General features: G+C 42.9%; 1 protein-coding gene across 6 annotated transcripts in view; it reads right to left on the reverse strand.

Moving 5' to 3' along the window:
- MYT1 (myelin transcription factor 1) overlaps positions 1 to 18659 on the reverse strand; it is a 182024-nt gene that overhangs the window by 71430 nt on the left and 91935 nt on the right. For all 6 annotated transcript variants that reach the window (XM_067468242.1, XM_067468240.1, XM_067468239.1 and 3 more), the window contains exons 4-6: positions 14082 to 14112; positions 8766 to 8828; positions 5024 to 5274 (exon numbers count right to left, since the gene is read on the reverse strand). In XM_067468242.1, coding sequence (XP_067324343.1) covers positions 5024 to 5274; positions 8766 to 8828; positions 14082 to 14112 — 345 coding nt within the window. The remainder of the gene's footprint in view (positions 1 to 5023; positions 5275 to 8765; positions 8829 to 14081; positions 14113 to 18659) is intronic.

Genomic DNA, 18659 nt, shown 5'->3' on the forward strand with positions numbered 1-18659 from the left:
ATTGGCATACACTGTCTTGAAGGATGGTGGATTCTCCTTCTTGGGAGGTTTGAAAAAAGGAGACTAGACGGGTATCCACCAGGAATGCCTTGATTGTGCACACCTACATGGCAGAATGGGGTTGGATTGGATGGCCCATGACAGAATGGGGTTGGATGGATCTCTCCTAATTATATGACCAGGGCTAGATCTGCTTCCAAAATCGGACAAGATTGCATTCAAGATGGTACAGTATATCTTGAGAGCCATTCTCATTGGCCTTGAGCTGGCCAGATGTAAAAGTAACTACAGTTTAGCCATATGATTCAGCCTCTGTGAGCGTAAATCTGAAATGGAGATGGCAAGAGGTATATATGGCATTGGTCCAGACTATATGACAGATCACATCTCCCCACATAGAATCAAAGAGTTGGAAGAGACCTCATGGGCCATCCAGTCCAACCCCATTCTGCCAAGAAGCAGGAATATTGCATTCAAATCACCCCATCCAGCCTCTGTTTAAAAGCTTCCAAAGAAGGAGCCTCCACCACAGAGAGTTCCACTGCTGAATGGCTCTTGCAGTCAGGAAGTTCTTCCTCATGTTCAGATGGAATCTCCTCTCTTGTAGTTTGAAGCCATTGTTCCGCGTCCTAGTCTCCAGGGAAGCAGAAAACAAGCTTGCTCCCTCCTCCCTGTGGCTTCCTCTCACATATTTATACATGGCTATCATATCTCCTCTCAGCCTTCTCTTCTTCAGGCTAAACATGCCCAGCTCCTTAGCCTGCCATGAGCCTGCCAAAACCACTGAGCTCCATAGGAAAGGTTCCTTTCTAAGTCCTATCACATTCACAGGTAGAGTTGATGGAAAATGAAAGAAAGTGGGTTGTTGTGAGTTTTCTGCACTGTATGGCCATGTTCCAGAAGCATTCTTTCCTGATGTTTCACCCACATCTATGGCAGGCATCCTCAGAGGTTGTGAGCCTGTTTATATATCTGTGGAATCCAGGGTGGGTGAAAGAACTCTTGTCTGCTTGAGGCAACTGTGAATGTTGCAGTTGGCCACCTTGATTAGCACTGAATAGCCTTGCAGCTTCAAAGCCTGGCTCCTTGTTGCCTGGGAGAATCCTTTGTTGGGAGGTGTTAGCTGGTCCTAATTGTTTCCTGTCTGGAATTCCTCTGTTTTAGTGTTGCTCTTTATTTACTGTCCTGATTTTAGAGTTTTTTTTTAAAATACTGGTAGCCAACTTTTGTCCATTTTCATAGTTTCCTCCTTTCCACATGCTTGTGAATTTCAATATCTTCTCTGTGTAGACTGACATGTGTAGACTGTGTTGACTACACCAAGAAGCCATTGAAATCCATAAGCATGTGGACAATTTCAACAGAATGGAGGATGCCTGCCATAGATGTGGGCCAAACGTCAGAAGAGAATATGGCCATATAGCCTGAAAAACTCACAGCAACCCAGTAATTCCTGCCATGAAAGCCTTTATCAGCACAATGAAGGAAAGCTTTCTCAGTGGCTGCCCTTGGGTTCTGGAACTCCTTTCCTAAAAAGCTCGAATGCCTTCCTTCTTGTATTCTTCCATCAGCAACTGAAAATGTTTCCTTTGAGCAGGCTCTTAGAATTGGAGGCTTTATAGGAAAAGGCTTAAATGGCTGTATTCTTCTAAATGGTATTTAACTTTTTAAAAAATCTTATTTTAATATGTACGTTTGGAATTCAGTATTGGACTTGTGTCTATGTAAGTGGGCTTACACCTGCAGAGAATTGAATGAAGCAGTTCTACAATGTGATTATTCAGCAAGGAGCCCTTATGACATTCCCTGATAGAGGAGCCAGTGAAGTGGCCATTGCATGTATAGAATCATAGAGTTGGATGAGACCTCATGGGCCATCCAGTCCAACCCCCTGCCAAGAAGCAGGAAAATCACATTCAAAGAACCCCTGACAGATGGCCACCCAGACTCTGTTTCAAAGCCTCCCAAGAAGGAGCCCCCCACTACACTCCGGGGCAAAGAGTTCCACTATTGAACAGCTCTCACAGTCAGGAAGTTCTTCCTAATGTTCAGGTGGAACCTCCTTTCTTGTAGTTTGAAGCCATTGTTTGTGTCCTAGTCTCTAGGGCAGCAGAAAACTAGCTTGCTCCCTCCTCCCTATGACTTTCTCTCACATATTTATACTTGGCATATTGATGCACAAGTGGTCAATGCACAATTGAAGCCCATTGCATATATGGACCTCCTGATTCCCATCTGGACAATGTTTAAGGACCACCAATTTGGCTCAGTAGAGCCCAATGCACATCAAGACACCAGCTAGGAAGTGCAGATGTGCATTGGTAGAGTCCAGTTCACATTGAGTACTATTGCATCTTTGCATTTCCCTGGGATAATTTGTTAGCACCTATACTATATAGTGAAATATGTGTACATTAACACAACCTAGACTCAACGGCCTATGTTTTTAATATGCTTAATAGTTTAATTCGGTTTTAATGTTAACTTCTTGCATGTTTTAATTGCAACCTTTCAAATGTGTAAACCTCCTGGAACCCCAGGCTTGGAAAAAGGGCAAGATATAAATTAAGTCAATCATCATCATATTCTTATAAATGGCTAAATAGTCAATTTCAAAGATTTAATTGAAACCCACATCTAGCTATGAGAGTGTAGTTGTGTTTGTGCATATAACATTCAGGAATGGCAGGTAAACGGGTAGTTTTCTCTCCAAAAATTGCTCCCTCTGATGAAATGAATGTCAACGGTTGACATTTATTTTCCCCAGGATGCGGCCAGAAGCCATCCGCTAGACACTTGTGTGCTTTGTCTTGTGTTTTTCTAGAACAATATTTATGTGCTGGAAACATTAGGCAGAAGGTTAACGCCAATGAAGGCATTCATCATTAGCTACATTTACACAGAGAGAGCATTGAGGCTAGGTTCCCGAAGCTACAAAAGCAGCAGATGGGGTGTGAGTGAATAGAATATTTCTATCTGGAGTTTGCTTAGGATGTCGCTGGATCCTAAACTAAACTGGGATGATTTGGATAGATTTGGGAGATGTCCAAATGGAGACAGGGTTCCTCCAAAACAGCCTGAATCCAAATGTATATTTGCCCAGAGCTTTGTTCATGATTTATATTAGAAGAAATAAATATTGAGAATGGAAGTCTACAAAACGTGATAACATTTCTCAGCAAGGTCTCCATGTAAAGAAGGTGCCAGTAAAGGGACATAAGGGGAAGTCATTGTGATTGACAGCTTTATCTTCTCATCACAGTGAATAATTTCAGCAGGACTCTGCAAACCCTAACATGATATGGAAGGAAAGATGAACCAATTTACTGCAGGACTATTTCAATGCCAGGCATTATTTCATAGGACTCTTTCCCAAAAGAAGCAATGTCAGAAGAGTTTTCAGGACTCCATGAGACCCAGAAGAATGTATTCTTGGATTTGTACTTGGAAAATGGTAGGTTTTCAGATTTTTCTGCCTTGCCTGCAACTATATGTTCCACATCCTATCACCCAGTCTCCCCTGTTGCTCTTTGTGTGGTTTGATGTCAAAGGGAGCTATTTTTTTGTATTTGAGGACAAGCCATCTACTTCCAGAACAGTAAACACCTTCTACTAACTCGCTGATATGCAGACTGATTCATAGAATCATAGAACCAAAGAGTTGGAAGAGGCCTCATGGGCCATCCAGTCCAACCCCCTGCCAAGAAGTGGGAATATTGCATTTAAATCACCACTGACAGATGGCCATCCAGCCTCTGTTTAAAAGCTTCCAAAGAAGGGAGCCTCCACCACACTCTGGGGCAGAGAGTTCCACTGCTGAACGGCTCTCACAGTCAGGAAGTTCTTCCTCATGTTCAGATGGAATCTCCTCTCTTGTAGTTTGAAGCCATTGTTCCGCGTCCTAGTCTCCAAGGAAGCAGAAAACAAGCTTGCTCTCTCCTTCCTGTGGCTTCCTTTCACATATTTATACATAGCTATCATATTTCCTCTCAGCCTTCTCTTCTTCAGGCTAAATATGCCCAGCTCCTTAAGCCGCTCCTCATAAGACTTGTTCTTGATCATTTTAGTCGCCCTCCTCTGGACACAGAAATGTGAAGTAAACATAAACATTTGATGGTTGAAATATATGCAAGCAGTCCTCGAGTTGCAAACATCCAATTTAAGAATGGGGGTGAAACAACAGAAAGTGAGATAAATCTACCCCTTGGAAGGGAAATTCCTGGAAGAGTTATCATGGGGAAAAGGTGTATCCAATGAAGCTTTAACACCCATCCTTCTTTCCACAAGTCAATTTTTTTCAAAATCTACTTTTCATAGGGATAGAAAGTGAAGTGAAATCCTCTGAACAGTGGAATAGACAGCAAAACAAACACCACAGGGATGTTAACAGTTCCCTATGATATTAAAAGCTAATAGATAGATAGATAGATTTAGCTGGCATTACACTTAAAAATGTACCTGTTCTGACTTACATGCAAATTCATCTAAAGAACAAACCCACAGAACCAATCTTGTTTGTAACTCAGGGACTGTCTGTACTAGATTCATACAGCACTTGGAATCAGTAGCCAGATATTTTAAAGGAAAATAATATTGTTGAAGGCTTTCATGGCTGGAATCACTGGGTTGCTGTAAGTTTTTCTGGCTGTATGGCCATGTTCCAGAAGCATTCTCACCTGATGTTTTGCCTTCATCTATGGCAAACATACTTTGCAACCCAGAAAAGAATATTTTCTTCACAATATTAAGAAAAAGGGAAGTTATCCCATTATAACACCATCCAATTCAAACACAAATATCAACTGAAAATGTTTCTGCTTTCCAAAGCTTTGGGAATGTTAGTTTGACATTGTTTTGTAGTCTTGTATGTTTTGACTACATAGGTTGGCAACAACCTGAAGGCATACAAAAACAACAGTTTCTATATTACTTAAAGTGGCTGCAAATCTTGATCATAGATATACATTCTGTCTGATTCTCAGCAACAACAATAAACCCTGTGGTTACTAAATGAATGATGTACCTTCTTGTGGGAGAGGGCTGTTGTAGGCCTCCTCTTGGTCTATCGTCTCAGCCTCTTCCTCCTCCAGGGTGCCTTCCGAATCATCCGTCACAGAATCCTCTTTCACCCCAGCCTCATCACTTCCATCACTGTCCACGTTGTAGCCTTCATCCAGGGCTAGCTTAAGGGGGTGGGATTTCCTTTTGGATGCTGGATGGTCTGCGTCTGCATGCTCAAGCTTCCTCTTCTTTGCAAGTGGGCAACTTTGTAAACTAGAAGATGGTTGGAAAGGAGGGAGGAAGCGTACAGAGAAAAGAAGGTTTCATTGTAAAGGATACTCTAAAGGTAAAGATAAAGGTTGCCCTTAACATTAAGTCTAGTTGTGGCCAACTCTGGGGGGTGATGCTCATCTCCATTTCTAAGCCAAAGAGCTGGCAATATCCATAGACACCTCCAAGGCCATGTGGCCGGCATAACTGCATGGAGCACCATTATCTTCCCACCTGAGCAATACCTATTGATCTATTCCAAATCTGTCCAAATCTGATCTATGTCCAAATCTGTCACTCCTTTCCACTTGTCACCAAGGAGGCTGTCCAGACCCTAAACCGGTGCTTGGCTGCTGTGTCGGACTGGATGAGAGCTAACAAATTGAAATTGAATCCAGACAAGACAGAGGTCCTACTGGTCAGTCGTAAGGCTGAACAGGGCATAGGGTTTCAGCCTGTGTTAGATGGGGTTACACTCCCCCTGAAGACACAGGTTGGGAGTGATCCTGGACTCATCGCTGAGACTGTAATTCCAGGTCTTGGCGGTGGCCGGGAGAGCTTTTGCACAATTAAAACTTGTGCACCAGCTGCGCCCGTACCTTGGGAAGTTGGATCTGGCCACGGTGGTCCACGCTCTTGTTACATCCCGATTAGATTACTGCAACGCACTCTACGTGGGGTTTCCTTTGAAGACTGTTCGGAAACTCTAACTAGTCCAGCGGGAGGCAGCCAGACTGCTCACCAGAGCGTCATACAGGGAGCATACCACTCCCCTGTTATGTCAGCTCCACTGGCTGCCGATCCAATTCTGAGCACAATTCAAAGTGCTGGTTTTGACCTACAAAACCCTATATGGTTCCGGCCCAGTGTATCTGTCCGAACGGATCTCCCTCTATGTCCCACCTCGGAGTCTAAGATCTTCTGGGGAGGCCCTGCTCGTGACCCCGCCTCTATCACAAGTGAGATTGGTGGGAACGAGGAGCAGGGCCTTCTCAGTGGTGGCCCCTCACCTGTGGAATTCACTCCCCGGGGAAATTAGATCAGCGACATCCCTCCTTTCATTTAGGAAAAAATTGAAAACTTGGATTTCGGACCAGGCATTTGGACATTCTGGCAGCTAAAGAAAGGACTTGACGATGGAATTGACAAAACGGAATTGAACTATGGAACTCTGAACATGAGATTAGTTTTACTGATTGTGTTATGTATTGATTATTTTAATTCGCTAATTGTTTTAACTGCTGTTTTGTATGTATGTATATCTTGTGTAGGCATCAAATTCTGCCTTTTTGTAAGCCGCCCTGAGTCCCCCCCCCCCGGGGGGTTGAGAAGGGCGGGGTAGAAGTACCAGAAATAAATAAAATAATAAATATTCACTGATTGGTTGGCAGAAGCTGGGGCTAACAGCAGGAGCTCACCCTGCTCCCCGGATTTGAACCACCAACCTTTTGGTCAGCAAGGTCAGCAGATCAGTGGTTTAACCCACTGCACCATTGGGCCCCCCATAAGGATAGTCTGCACACTTCATATCGTTTATTGGTCCCACATTGTGTTCATCCTAACCCTGATTTGTTTTTGAAGGATAGTCTACACACTTCAAAAACAAATTGAGGTTAGGATGAACACAATGTGGGACCAGTGAACTATAAGCAGCAGAGAACTTGTCTATACTTGCAACATCCCTTCCCCCCACAACAACAACAACAACAACAACCCCAGGTTCACACTGAATGGGAGGCTAGCTGCATTCATGAACTATAGCAACTTCTGGTGAGTTCTTTAGGTATTTTTGTTTTAAACTTACTTTCACCAGCTTTACCCAAAATTGCTGGAAACTCCAGGCTATCCTGCTGCCTCAATATAGGAACATAGAATGAATTACGACTGTATCACTGCCATTCCTGGTCATCACAGGCCTGACCTCTTCCTTCTAATGTCAGCAGACATGCCTGTGATGACCCGGAGCTTTCATGGAGCTTCATGGCTAGCTAGGAAAAGGAGCAGTGGTGACACAGAGGAGGTGAGAGATGGCCTTCCCCAGCAGGACAGATGCACTCCTGGACTGTCTGAAAAGCATCTTGCATGGTTGTGTTAAATCCAGGGCTACTCTGGTACATTATTTACACCTGGCTAAACTGTCCTATGTAGATGAGCCCATAGTCACTAGGAACTGCAGCAGCAGCAGCAGATAAACATATTTCCTGAATTAATGGGATGGCAATTCATTACAGGGTCTAGTTTGAATCCTAAGTACTGAACTGATGCAATTCTATAGTACATTTCTGCTTCAGTCAAAATATAACTCATGGTCTCAGACATCCATGGTGTGCGTATGACTTGGAATATATTCTTCATGGATATGAGGATCATACTGTATATTGGTTATGAAGGATTAATTGTTGTTGAAAAGTAATTTCTACATTGATACCTTATAAATGTAGTGTCATCATGCATGGGCATGCATTGCACATGGATGTGCATCACACAATCTTGTGCACTGATGTAGAATGCCCATTATTCTACAATGCATGCATAGGCATGCATTGCACATGGTGTGTATCACACAATCTTGTGCATTGATGTAGAATGCCCATTATTCTACAATGCATGCATAGGCATGCATTGCACATGGTGTGCATCACACAATCTTGTGCATTGATGTAGAATGCCCATTATTCTACAATGCATGCATAGGCATGCATTGCACATGGTGTGCATCACACAATCTTGTGCACTGATGTAGAATGCCCATTATTCTACAATGCATGCATGGGCATGCATTGCACATGGTGTGCATCACAATCTTGAGCACTGATGTAGAATGCCCATTATTCTACATCTCCAGACCCTTGATCATTATTAAAATGATCAAGGGTCTGGAGAACAAGCCTTATGAGGAGCGGCTTAAGGAGCTGGGCATGTTTAGCCTTAAGAAAAGAAGGCTGAGAGGAGATACGATAACCATGTATAAATATGTGAGAGGAAGTCACAGGGAGGAGGGAGCAAGCTTGTTTTCTGCTTTCCTGGAGATGTGGAACAATGGCTTCAAACTACAAGAAAGGAGATTCCATCTGAACATGAGGAAGAACTTCCTGACTGTGAGAGCCGTTCAGCAGTGGAACTCTCTGCCCCGGAGTTTGGTGGAGGCTCCTTCTTTGGAAGTTTTTAAGCAGAGGCTGGATGGCCATCTGTCAGGGGTGATTTGAATGCAATATTCCTGCTTCTTGGCAGGGGGTTGGATTGGATGGCCCATGAGGTCTCTTCTAACTCTTTGATTCTATGATTGTATTTGTACTATGCCACAATTCTTTACTGAGAAGGTGTTGTACAACTTCTGTGTAATTTCAAGTGTGATGTAGATTCTCTAAAACTGTCACGAATGTGGGATCTCTTTCCATTAACACACCAATATGTCTCTCTTGGGATGGATGCAATTGTATTCAATGAGGACAAGAACAGCGGCAGAGGAGCTGGGAATGGGCATCGTAACTCACCTCCTGTGTCTTGCGTACTTTCCCCGGATGTGTCCTGATCCGTTGCATCCTGGAGTAGGGCAGCTATGTTAGAAGGGTAACATAACCAAGAAATAGAAAAAAGGCATGACTTCAAGGGCAGAAAAAGAATGATTTACAGATCAAAGATCTCAATTATGGAGGAATGTTTTGAACCAACCCGACAAATCCTATGAAACCGAAAGAAGCCACCTAAACACCCTGCACACGAAAGGATAATTCCCTTTCAAGAGTTCATCTCTTCCCTTTGAATTCCACCAGAGAAGGGCAACGCAGCGGCTTTGCAGTTTGCTAAAAATTAATGAAATGACTCACCCCATTTAATTAAATGAACGGTTCATTATAGTTTTATGAGTATGTTTAATTAAAGATTTGCATGTGTTAGAGCAAGGCTTTTAAAACCAAACAACTCCCATATCCACCTCAAACGGATGGGGCTTTTATTTTGTTTATACATTCCTTACTGACATTCATGTGCATGTGTGTGCACACAGACCAGGGTGGACTTTCCAAACAATTGTATGACTTGCAAAGAGTGTTGAGCCCACAAAATCCAAGATAGTGATATGATAGTATTTCCTACTAATTTTAGTAGGTTCATGTTACCATAACATTTATGATGGGTTTGCAATTCTCATACCATATTATTCAATATTGGCACTGTCATTTGCTGTCAAGTCTGCTTTGACTTATGGAGGTCCTATGAATGAGGAGCCTCCAAGATCTCTGGTCATCAACTGCCCTGCTCAGGTCTTGCAAACTCAGGACTTTGGTTTCCCTTATTGAATTAGCACACCCCTAAAGCAATCTTCCTACTGCCTCCTACTTTCTCTGGCATGATCATCTTTGCTGTTGCGCATACCCTGCTGCTGAGTATGCATGCCCGGTGTGGAACACATCTCACCACACTAAAACACTGGATGTGGCTCTTAATGAGACATGCCGCATTATCACGGGGTATCTGCGCCCTACACCACTGGAGAAATTACACTGTCTAGCTGGTATCACACCTCCTGACATCCACTGGGAAGTAGCAGCCAATAGTGAAAGGACCAAGGCAGTGACATCTCTAGCCCATCCCTTGTTTGGGTGTCAGCCAGCACGTCAACAACCTAAATCAAGAAATAGTTTTCTAAGATCTACAGAGACACTTGCTGAAACACCCCAGCAAGCAAGAGTCCAAAAGTGGCAGGCTCAAACCCAGAACCTCAATCAATGGCTGATACCAAATGAGAGACTCCCCCCCTGGGCACACAGAAGACTAGGCGACTTGGAAGACACTGAACAGACTGCGCTCTGGCACCACAAGATGCAAAGCCAATCTTAAGAAATGGGGCCACAAAGTGGAGTCCACGACCTGTGAGTGTGGAGAAGAGCAAACCACAGACCACCTGCTGCAATGCAACCTGAGCCCTGCTACATGCAAAATGGAGGACCTCCTTGCAGCAACACCAGAGGCACTCCAAGTGGCCAGATACTGGTCAAAGGACATTTAAACAACTACCAAGCTTGCAATTTCTGTGTTTTGTCTGTCTGTTTGTTTTTGTTAAAAATGTAATACAAATGTCTGGTTTCTGATGACACGATAAATGAAAATCTTTGCTATTGAGACACATCATCTCAAAATATGTCCAAAGTACAACAGCCTCACCTTCACTTGTAATGAGATTCCAGGCTTCATTTGCTCTAAGACACATCTACCTGTCATTTTGGCAATGCATAGCAGTGCATCCCCAGTACCACATCTAAAGTATTGACCAGACTTGACCATGAAGAGTTTCCAAGGCCAGACAGTACCCGATGTTTTCAAAGTGTTGTGGCAACTTAATTACCACATCAAACTCCAGATCCCAAGATCTGGAGGAAATTATGTCAGTGGGTTCTTGTGGGTTTTTTCAGGCTATAGAGCCATGTTCTAGAGGCATTTCTCCTGACGTTTCGCCTGCATCTATGGCAAGCATCCTCAGAGGTAGAGGTCTGTTGGAATTAGGACAATGGGTTTATATATCTGTGGAATGGCTGGGGTGGGGCAAGGAGCTCTTCCCTGCTGCAGTTAGTTACTGAACATTCTCACCCTGGTCATTCTACAGATATATAAACCCATTTTCCTACTTCCAACAGACCTCACTACCTCTGAGGATGCTTGCCATAGATGCAGGTGAAACGTCAGGAGAAAATGCCTCTAGACCATGGCCATATAACCCGGAAAAACCTACAACAACCCTGTAATATTATTGTTTAAATCTATTTTTATAGTCTTGGGGAAGGCTCCATAATAGTATTTGAGACAGCTTAGCAATACTAGTTCGTTGTGCTGTTTGTACAGGGAGGACTATAGGCAGTTTACTCCTTGTCCTTGGGCTGAATACTAAGAAATGGTGGGAGTTGAAGTTTAACAAGGTATTTAGACTTCTCTGCCAAAGGGTGCTGGTGCCTCCCCAAACTAGAAATCCCAGGATCCCATAGCATTGAGCCTTGGAAGTGAAAGTGGTGTCAAATTGCATTCATTCTACAGTGTCCAGCCAGTGTAGATCCATGCTCCTTACACAACACTCAGAACTCCAATGCTCCCTCTGACTGTGCTAATGTCTTTCTTAAAAACCCATGGCATCCTTGAATTTTGTCACACTCAGACATAGCCCAGGCTTCAATTAGTCGATTAATCGTCCAGTTAATCAGGCAATTAGTGGCCAGCTGCAGCATTGGCTGTGTGCAGCCCTGCGAGCTGCCCCCTGAAATATGTCACAGGCTTCAATTACTACCACCTCCGCTCATGTGCTCAGCTATAAAACAGGCAAGTGGAGCGCCTGCCGCTTTCTCTAAATGGGTACCTCAAGAGGAAACAGCAGGTGCTCGGAAGAGAAACACCTTCGGTAGCTGGGTCACGCGAGGTCCAATTGCATTTGATGCAGGGGGCCTTTCTTAATCAAAAGGGAAGGGAGAGACAACCCCTTTCATTTGCACCATACTATGAATTCCTTCTCACTGGAGTGTTCGCTGTGTTTTGAACAGCGCTCGCAGGTTTCCTGAGCATATAATTGATACCTACTGGTGAGCTTACAGTCTGCAAGGTTTCCTTCTGTTTTTCTTATCTCTAACTTAGTGTGGAGGAGGAGAGGGTCAGGTTAAGGATTGTCGGGTACCTACAGAACATCCAAATCTTAATGCTGTGGGAAGCAAAGGAAATAAAATCTAAAAGTGTTCCCCAAATGGTTGAAAAAAAATCAAGAAACTCTGATGGGAAGATTCCAGGATTGTTCAGACTAAGATCCACTCAGAGGAAAAGTGTTCTTGCCGTACATCAAGGGAACCACTGACCGCATAGGGAAGCTGATGAGGAAACACAACCTACAAACTATCTACAGACCCACCAAGAAAATCCAACAAATGCTCCATTCACCAAAGGACAAGAGGGATCATCTCATCTCTGTAAGAGTCTACCATAAACTATGCAGCTGTGGACAAGTCTACTTAGGGACCACGAAATGCAGCATTTCCCAAACATGAATCAAGGAACATGAAAGGCACTGCAGACTACTTCAATGAGAGAAGTCAGCCATAGCAGAGCACCTGATGAACCAACCTGGACACAGCAGATTATCTGAGAACACAGAAATGCTGGACCACTCTCACAACCACCATGTCAGACTACACAGAGAAGCCATTGAAATCCACAAGCATGTGGACAATTTCAACAGAAAGGAGGAGACCATGAAAATGAACAAAATCTGGCTACCAGTATTAAAAAAACTCTAAAATTATAATTGTAAATAAAGAACAACACTCAAACACAGGGGAATTCCAGACAAGAAACAATCAGGGACAGCTAATCACCTCTCAACATTTCCCCAAGCAGTAACAAGCCACACCTAAAAACTGTCAGGCCATCAAATGCTAATCAAGGTGGCCAATTGAAACATTCACACCTAGCTCCAAGAGACAAGACTTCTTTCTCCCATCCTGGACTTTCCACAGATAAATAAACCCAATTTTCCTAGTTTCCAAGAGACCTCACAACCTCTGAAGATGCCTGCCATACATGCGGTCAAACGTCAGGAGACAATGCTTCTAGAACATGGCTGTAGAGCTCGAAAAACCTACAACAAATCATTGCTCAGAATCATAGAATCAAAGAGTTGGAAGAGACCTCATGGGCCATCCAGTCCAACCCCATTCTGCCAAGAAGCAGGAATATTGCATTCAAATCACCCCTGACAGATGGCCATCCAGCCTCTGTTTAAAAGCTTCCAAAGAAGGAGCCTCCACCACATTCTGGGGCAGAGAGTTCCACTGCTGAACGGCTCTCACAGTCAGGAAGTTCTTCCTCATGTTCAGATGGAATCTCCTCTCTTGTAGTTTGAAGCCATTGTTCCGCGTCCTAGTCTCCAAGGAAGCAGAAAACAAGCTTGCTCCCTCCTCCCTGTGGCTTCCCCTCACATATTTATACATGGCTATCATATCTCCTCTCAGCCTTCTCTTCTTCAGGCTAAACATGCCCAGCTCCTTAAGCCGCTCCTCATAGGGCATGTTCTCTAGACCCTTGATCATTCTTATATTCAGAAATATAATTTTCTAAATATTTATGTACAGAAATACATTCTGAAAAAGATGTTTCCAATGCAGACAATGCTGTACTCAGAGAGTTAGGATGCATCTACACCAGACAGACGCAAACTTTGGCCCTCCAGGTGTTTTGGACTTCAACTTCCACCATTCCTAACAGCCTCAGGCCCTTTCCTTTTCCCCCTCAGCCGCTTAAGCTTAAGCGGCTGAGGGGGGAAAGGAAGAGGCCTGAGGCTGTTAGGAATGGTGGAAGTTGAAATCCAAAACACCTGGAGGGCCAAAGTTTGCCCATTCCTGATCTACACTGTAGAATTAATGCAGTTTGACACCACTTTAACTACCATGATCTAGTGCTATGAAATCACAGGCAGTTGTAGTTTTGGAAGGTCTTTTGCCTTCTCTGCCAAAGAGGGCTCTGCCTTTCCAAATTATAACTCCTGGGATCCCATAGCAGTGAAAGGCATGTCAAAATGCATCAATTGAACAGTATAGATGCAGTCATTGAGTTTGCCCTGATACATTCAAATACCATCAGATAAGTATAACTGACACATGTGAAAGACTCAGGCTAGATCAAAGACCACATAGTTTCTGTATCAGGAAACACCACCCAAGATGCAATAGTTCTCAGTCAGGACAGTGCACATGCTTTACCGAATCATTTAGTGGGGATGCATCAATACAATGGATGTCTGATCTTTTGTGGGAATGAAAGAAATTTTTTTTTTTCCTTACCTCACCTCCTGACCGATGAGTTCTGTAGGTACTGCAGAGAGTGACAGATGAGGAGAAACAGGTAAAACAGAAGAAAATGCCGTGAGTAAAACTAGAAATATCAATTTTAGTATTGTCGAAGGCTTTCATAGCCGGTATCACTGGGTTGTTGTAGGTTTTTCTGGGCTATATGGCCATGTTCTACAGGCATTTTCTCCTGACATTTCGCCTGCATCTATCGCAAGCATCCTCAGAGGTAGTGAGGTCTGTTGGAAGTAGGAAAATGGGTTTATATATCTGTGGAATGACCCGGGTGGGGCAAAGGACTCTTGTCTGCTGGAGCTAGGTGTGAATGTTTCAACTGACCACCTTAATTAGCATTTGATGGCTTGGCAGTGCCTGGGGGACTCTTCTGTTGAGAGGTGATTAGATATGTCTGATTGTTTACTCTCTGTTGTTTTGCTCTTGTAATTTCATTGCACAGATATATAAACCCATTTTTCTACTTCCAACAGACCTCACTACCTCTGAGGATGCTTGCCATAGATGTAGGCGAAACGTCAGGAGAAAATGCCTCTAGAACATGGCCATACAGCCCGGAAAAATCTACAACATCCCATCAATTTTAGTGATTTTGGAAATGTGGAACCAAGTTTTTCACCTGCCAAACCTTAGCCAATAAAAACTGCTTCCCAACCTTATTATTTCAGAGCTGTTACTGCAGTGATCCAGCTCACTGGTCCATCAATCATCATCGCCATCAGTGAATTTTTAATGGAAACACTGTTTTCAGGGTGTGTTTGGATTCTATTTGTTACTCATTATTGGTGTGGATATGGGAAATTTAGCTTGCTTACTCAAACTGACAAATAGGAGGGAAGGATGGAATATTATATTGGAGTATAGTGCATGTGTGAAACATTGCTTTGCAATGTTTATTGTCATGTCTTTTGCATTCTTTGCAGAATTTCCAACTTGCAATATCTGAATTGGACACTTGGGGGTATTGGAGAGCACTTTCCTATATTCTCCAATGGCACAATGGTCTTAATGAAATATCCTTCTGGAGTGTAGTAACAACAAGTCAAAACCTACCGGATTATTATTATAATGATATAATAATAATAATAATAATAATAATAATAATAACAATAATAACAATAATAACAATAATAATCATATACTTTATTTATATTCCGCTCTATCTTCCCGAGGAGACTCTGAGCAGATTACAAAATACATATATGGCAAACATTCAATGCTGTTATACAATTAACAACAAAGACAGACAGTACATAGAGGCAAGTCTTCTTTTTTCATCTCTGGCATCTGGAGGCTTGCTCGACTCAGCCATGGGGAGGTGCTGTCATTCCATTTTTCCACACTATGGACACCTTCCTGATCAAATTGCTGACATGCCTTCAGGGGCGCCTTCTGCCTCTCCGCCAAAGCAGTACCTATTTATCTGCACACATTGCTGTTTTCGAACTGCTAGGTAAGCAGAAACTAGGTCTGACAATGGGAGCTCACCCTGACCCACAGCTTGAACTGCCAACCTTTCAGTCAGCAAGATTTTCTGTAGCAAAAACCACCAAGTTCAACTTAAAGGGGAAAGTTTAGCTTAGTGATGCTGGATACACTAGCAGTTGTGTGTCAAGCACAATATAGTTACATCCCCTGAAACATGCTTTGCTTTCAAGGAACACTGCTAGCATGAGCTATTTTGCAATTACGGAGAATTTTGCTGGCAGAATATTTCAAGATCAAAAGATAAGTAGTAGACTAGAAAACACAGATGGCCTATGACAAGCCAATGTATTAAGTGTGATAAGATTTCAAAGCATGCTGAGATATTCTGCTTTCCTAGGTGTTCAGACTGATTGGGGCACTCTTAAAAAGATCTGGACTTCAAGCAGTTTCCTTTCATGGAGCATATTTTACTGAACTAAAGAAGCTAAATTCTTTGAGCACAATCCAGCACCTCTACATCTCATTAGATACAGTAGGAGGGATTCAAATGCGCACTTAACTCTACCGTTGTAATCAACACACTCTGCTTTAATTGAGTCATGCTCCTCAAATTCTTTTGATTTTTTGTTGTTGGTGGAACTAGAGTACATTTTTGTTGTTGTTCAATGTCTTCAAGTAACTTCCAATTAATGGCAACCCAAAGATGAAACCCTCACAGCGTTTCTCAGCAAGATTTGGTGAGCTTGGTGAGTTTGTCAATGCCTTCCTCTGAGGCTGAGAGTTTGTGACTTGCATAAAGTCATCCACAGGGTTTCCATGACCGAGCAGTGATTCAAACTCTGGTCTCCTGGAGCTCTAATTTAATCCTCAAAAACTACACTACACTAGCTTTTATGAATGTGTTTTCCCCACAAATGCATGTTTAGACCAAAGAGATATACCATGAGAACATGGAGTGATTAAACGTAGTGGGTGGAAGGAGATACAACTTTATTTTTGAAACAGTTTTTCCTGTGAGCCACCCCGAGTTCCCTAGGGGAGATGGTTGGCAGGGTATAAAGATAAAGTTATTATTATTATTATTATTATTATTATTATTATTATTGACACAAAAGCACAGTATGTCACAGCAAATGAGATCTATATGCTGGATTTCGTATCACAAAATCACAAGTCGAACACTTCCCAAGCGTCTAGGACTGTGTGAAGTATTTTCAAATGATGCGCGCAGATCCAAGTCAGGTGGCCTTTTGCAGTTGACAGATCGTGATTTTGTCGATGTTTATTCTTTCCAAATGCCAGCTGAGATCTTTTGGCACGGCACCCAGTGCGCCAATGAACACTGGGACCACCTGTACTGGTTTATGGCAGAGCCTTTGCAGTTCAATTTTGAGGTCTTGATAGCGGCTGAGTTTTTCCTGTTGTTTTTCGTCAATGCGACTGTCACCTGGAATGGCGACATCATTTTTTTTGTCATGTCAAGGGTGACTTGAGAAACTGCAAATCACTTCTGGTGTGAGAGAATTGGCTGTCTGCAAGGACGTTGCCCAGGGGATGCCTGGATGATTTGATGTTTTTATCATCCTTCTGGGAGCTTCTCTCATGTCCACACATGAGGAGCTGGAGTTGATAGAGGGAGCTCATCCGCCTCTCCCCGGAATCGAACCTGCGACCTGTAGGTCTTCAGTCCTGCTGGCACAAGGGTTTAACCCAGTGCACCACCGGGGGCTCCGGCGACATCAGTAATCCACCAGACATCACGATTGTGGAAAAGAAAAAAGTCTGGTGACATCAATAATCCAGACTTTTTTCTTTTCCACAATGGTGATGTCTGGTGTATTGTGTTCCAAAACTCTGTCAGTCTGGATTCGAAAGTTCCACAATATTTTTGCATGTTCATTTTCCATGACCTTTGTGGGTTTATGATCCCACCAATTCTTTACTGCTGGCAAGTGGTCCTTGTGACATAAGTTCCAGTGAATCATCTGGACCACAGAGTTGTGTCTTTGTTTGTAGTCTGTCTGTGTGATTTTCTTGCAACAGCTGAGGATATGATCCATGGTTTCATCAGCTTCCTTGCACAGTCTGCATTTTGGGTCATCCGCTGATTTTTTCAATCCTGACCTTAATTGCATTGGTTCTGATGGCTTGCTCCTGGGCTGCAAGAATCAGGCCTTCTTCTGTCTCCTTCTTCAGTGTTCCATTTGTGAGCCATAACCAGGTCTTCTCTTCAACTTTTCCTTCAGTCTTCTCAAGGAACTGCCCATGCAAGGCTTTGTTGTGCCAGCTGTCAGTTCTGGTTTGTATTGCTGTTTTCTTGTACTGACTCTTTGTCTGCTGTGCTTTGTGAAGTTTCTGATTATTGACTTCAATTAAAGCAGCTCCTTGGCTTTCCTTGACATATTCTGCCTTCTTCTGTCTCCTTCTTCAGGGTTCCATTCATGATGATGATGATGATGATGATGATTACAATTATTATTATTATTGTTATTATTATTATTATTGAGCCCCCTTTGAGGTTGGGAAGGGCAGGGTATAAATATGATAAATAAATAATAAATAAATACATGAGCTCCTCACCATTCATTTTAACAGAGTTAAGTAAAAACTTAAGTAGAGAGTGGAACAGGAATCTGGGTCTCCCCTGCAAACACCCCTGATGTTTGCAGGGTACACAAGAGAGTAAGGAAAATTGGGTTTGAGATCTCTGTGTGTAATAGTTGAATAAAGCAAGTCAAATGCACTATTTTCAGATACCAGCTGAAAACAGCACACCGGGTGAGACCGTTGTGCTGTTTTCAGCTAGTATCTGAAAATAGTGCATTTGACTTGCTTTATTCAACTATTACACACAGTGATCTCAAACCCAATTTTCCTTACTCTCTTGTGTACCAGACACAATTCAATCAAAAGACAGGAAGCCAGATTTAAACATCATCATTTAGATCTCAGTTGTTGAGAATCATTTTTTTAAAAAATGTTCAAGGTGAGAACCTGGCATCCCGGTCTGATATGTCAGGCTTCCTTCCTTCTGCCAGGTGGGAGCACAGAGGCATTTTGCTTTCAAAGTCAGAAAATAAATAGCAATCAAGCTTTGAATTAACAAGTCATTTGTCTTCAAACCCCTTC

This window comes from Anolis sagrei, chromosome 4 (genome assembly GCF_037176765.1).
Source record: "Anolis sagrei isolate rAnoSag1 chromosome 4, rAnoSag1.mat, whole genome shotgun sequence".
Taxonomy (NCBI): Eukaryota; Metazoa; Chordata; class Lepidosauria; order Squamata; family Dactyloidae; genus Anolis; species Anolis sagrei.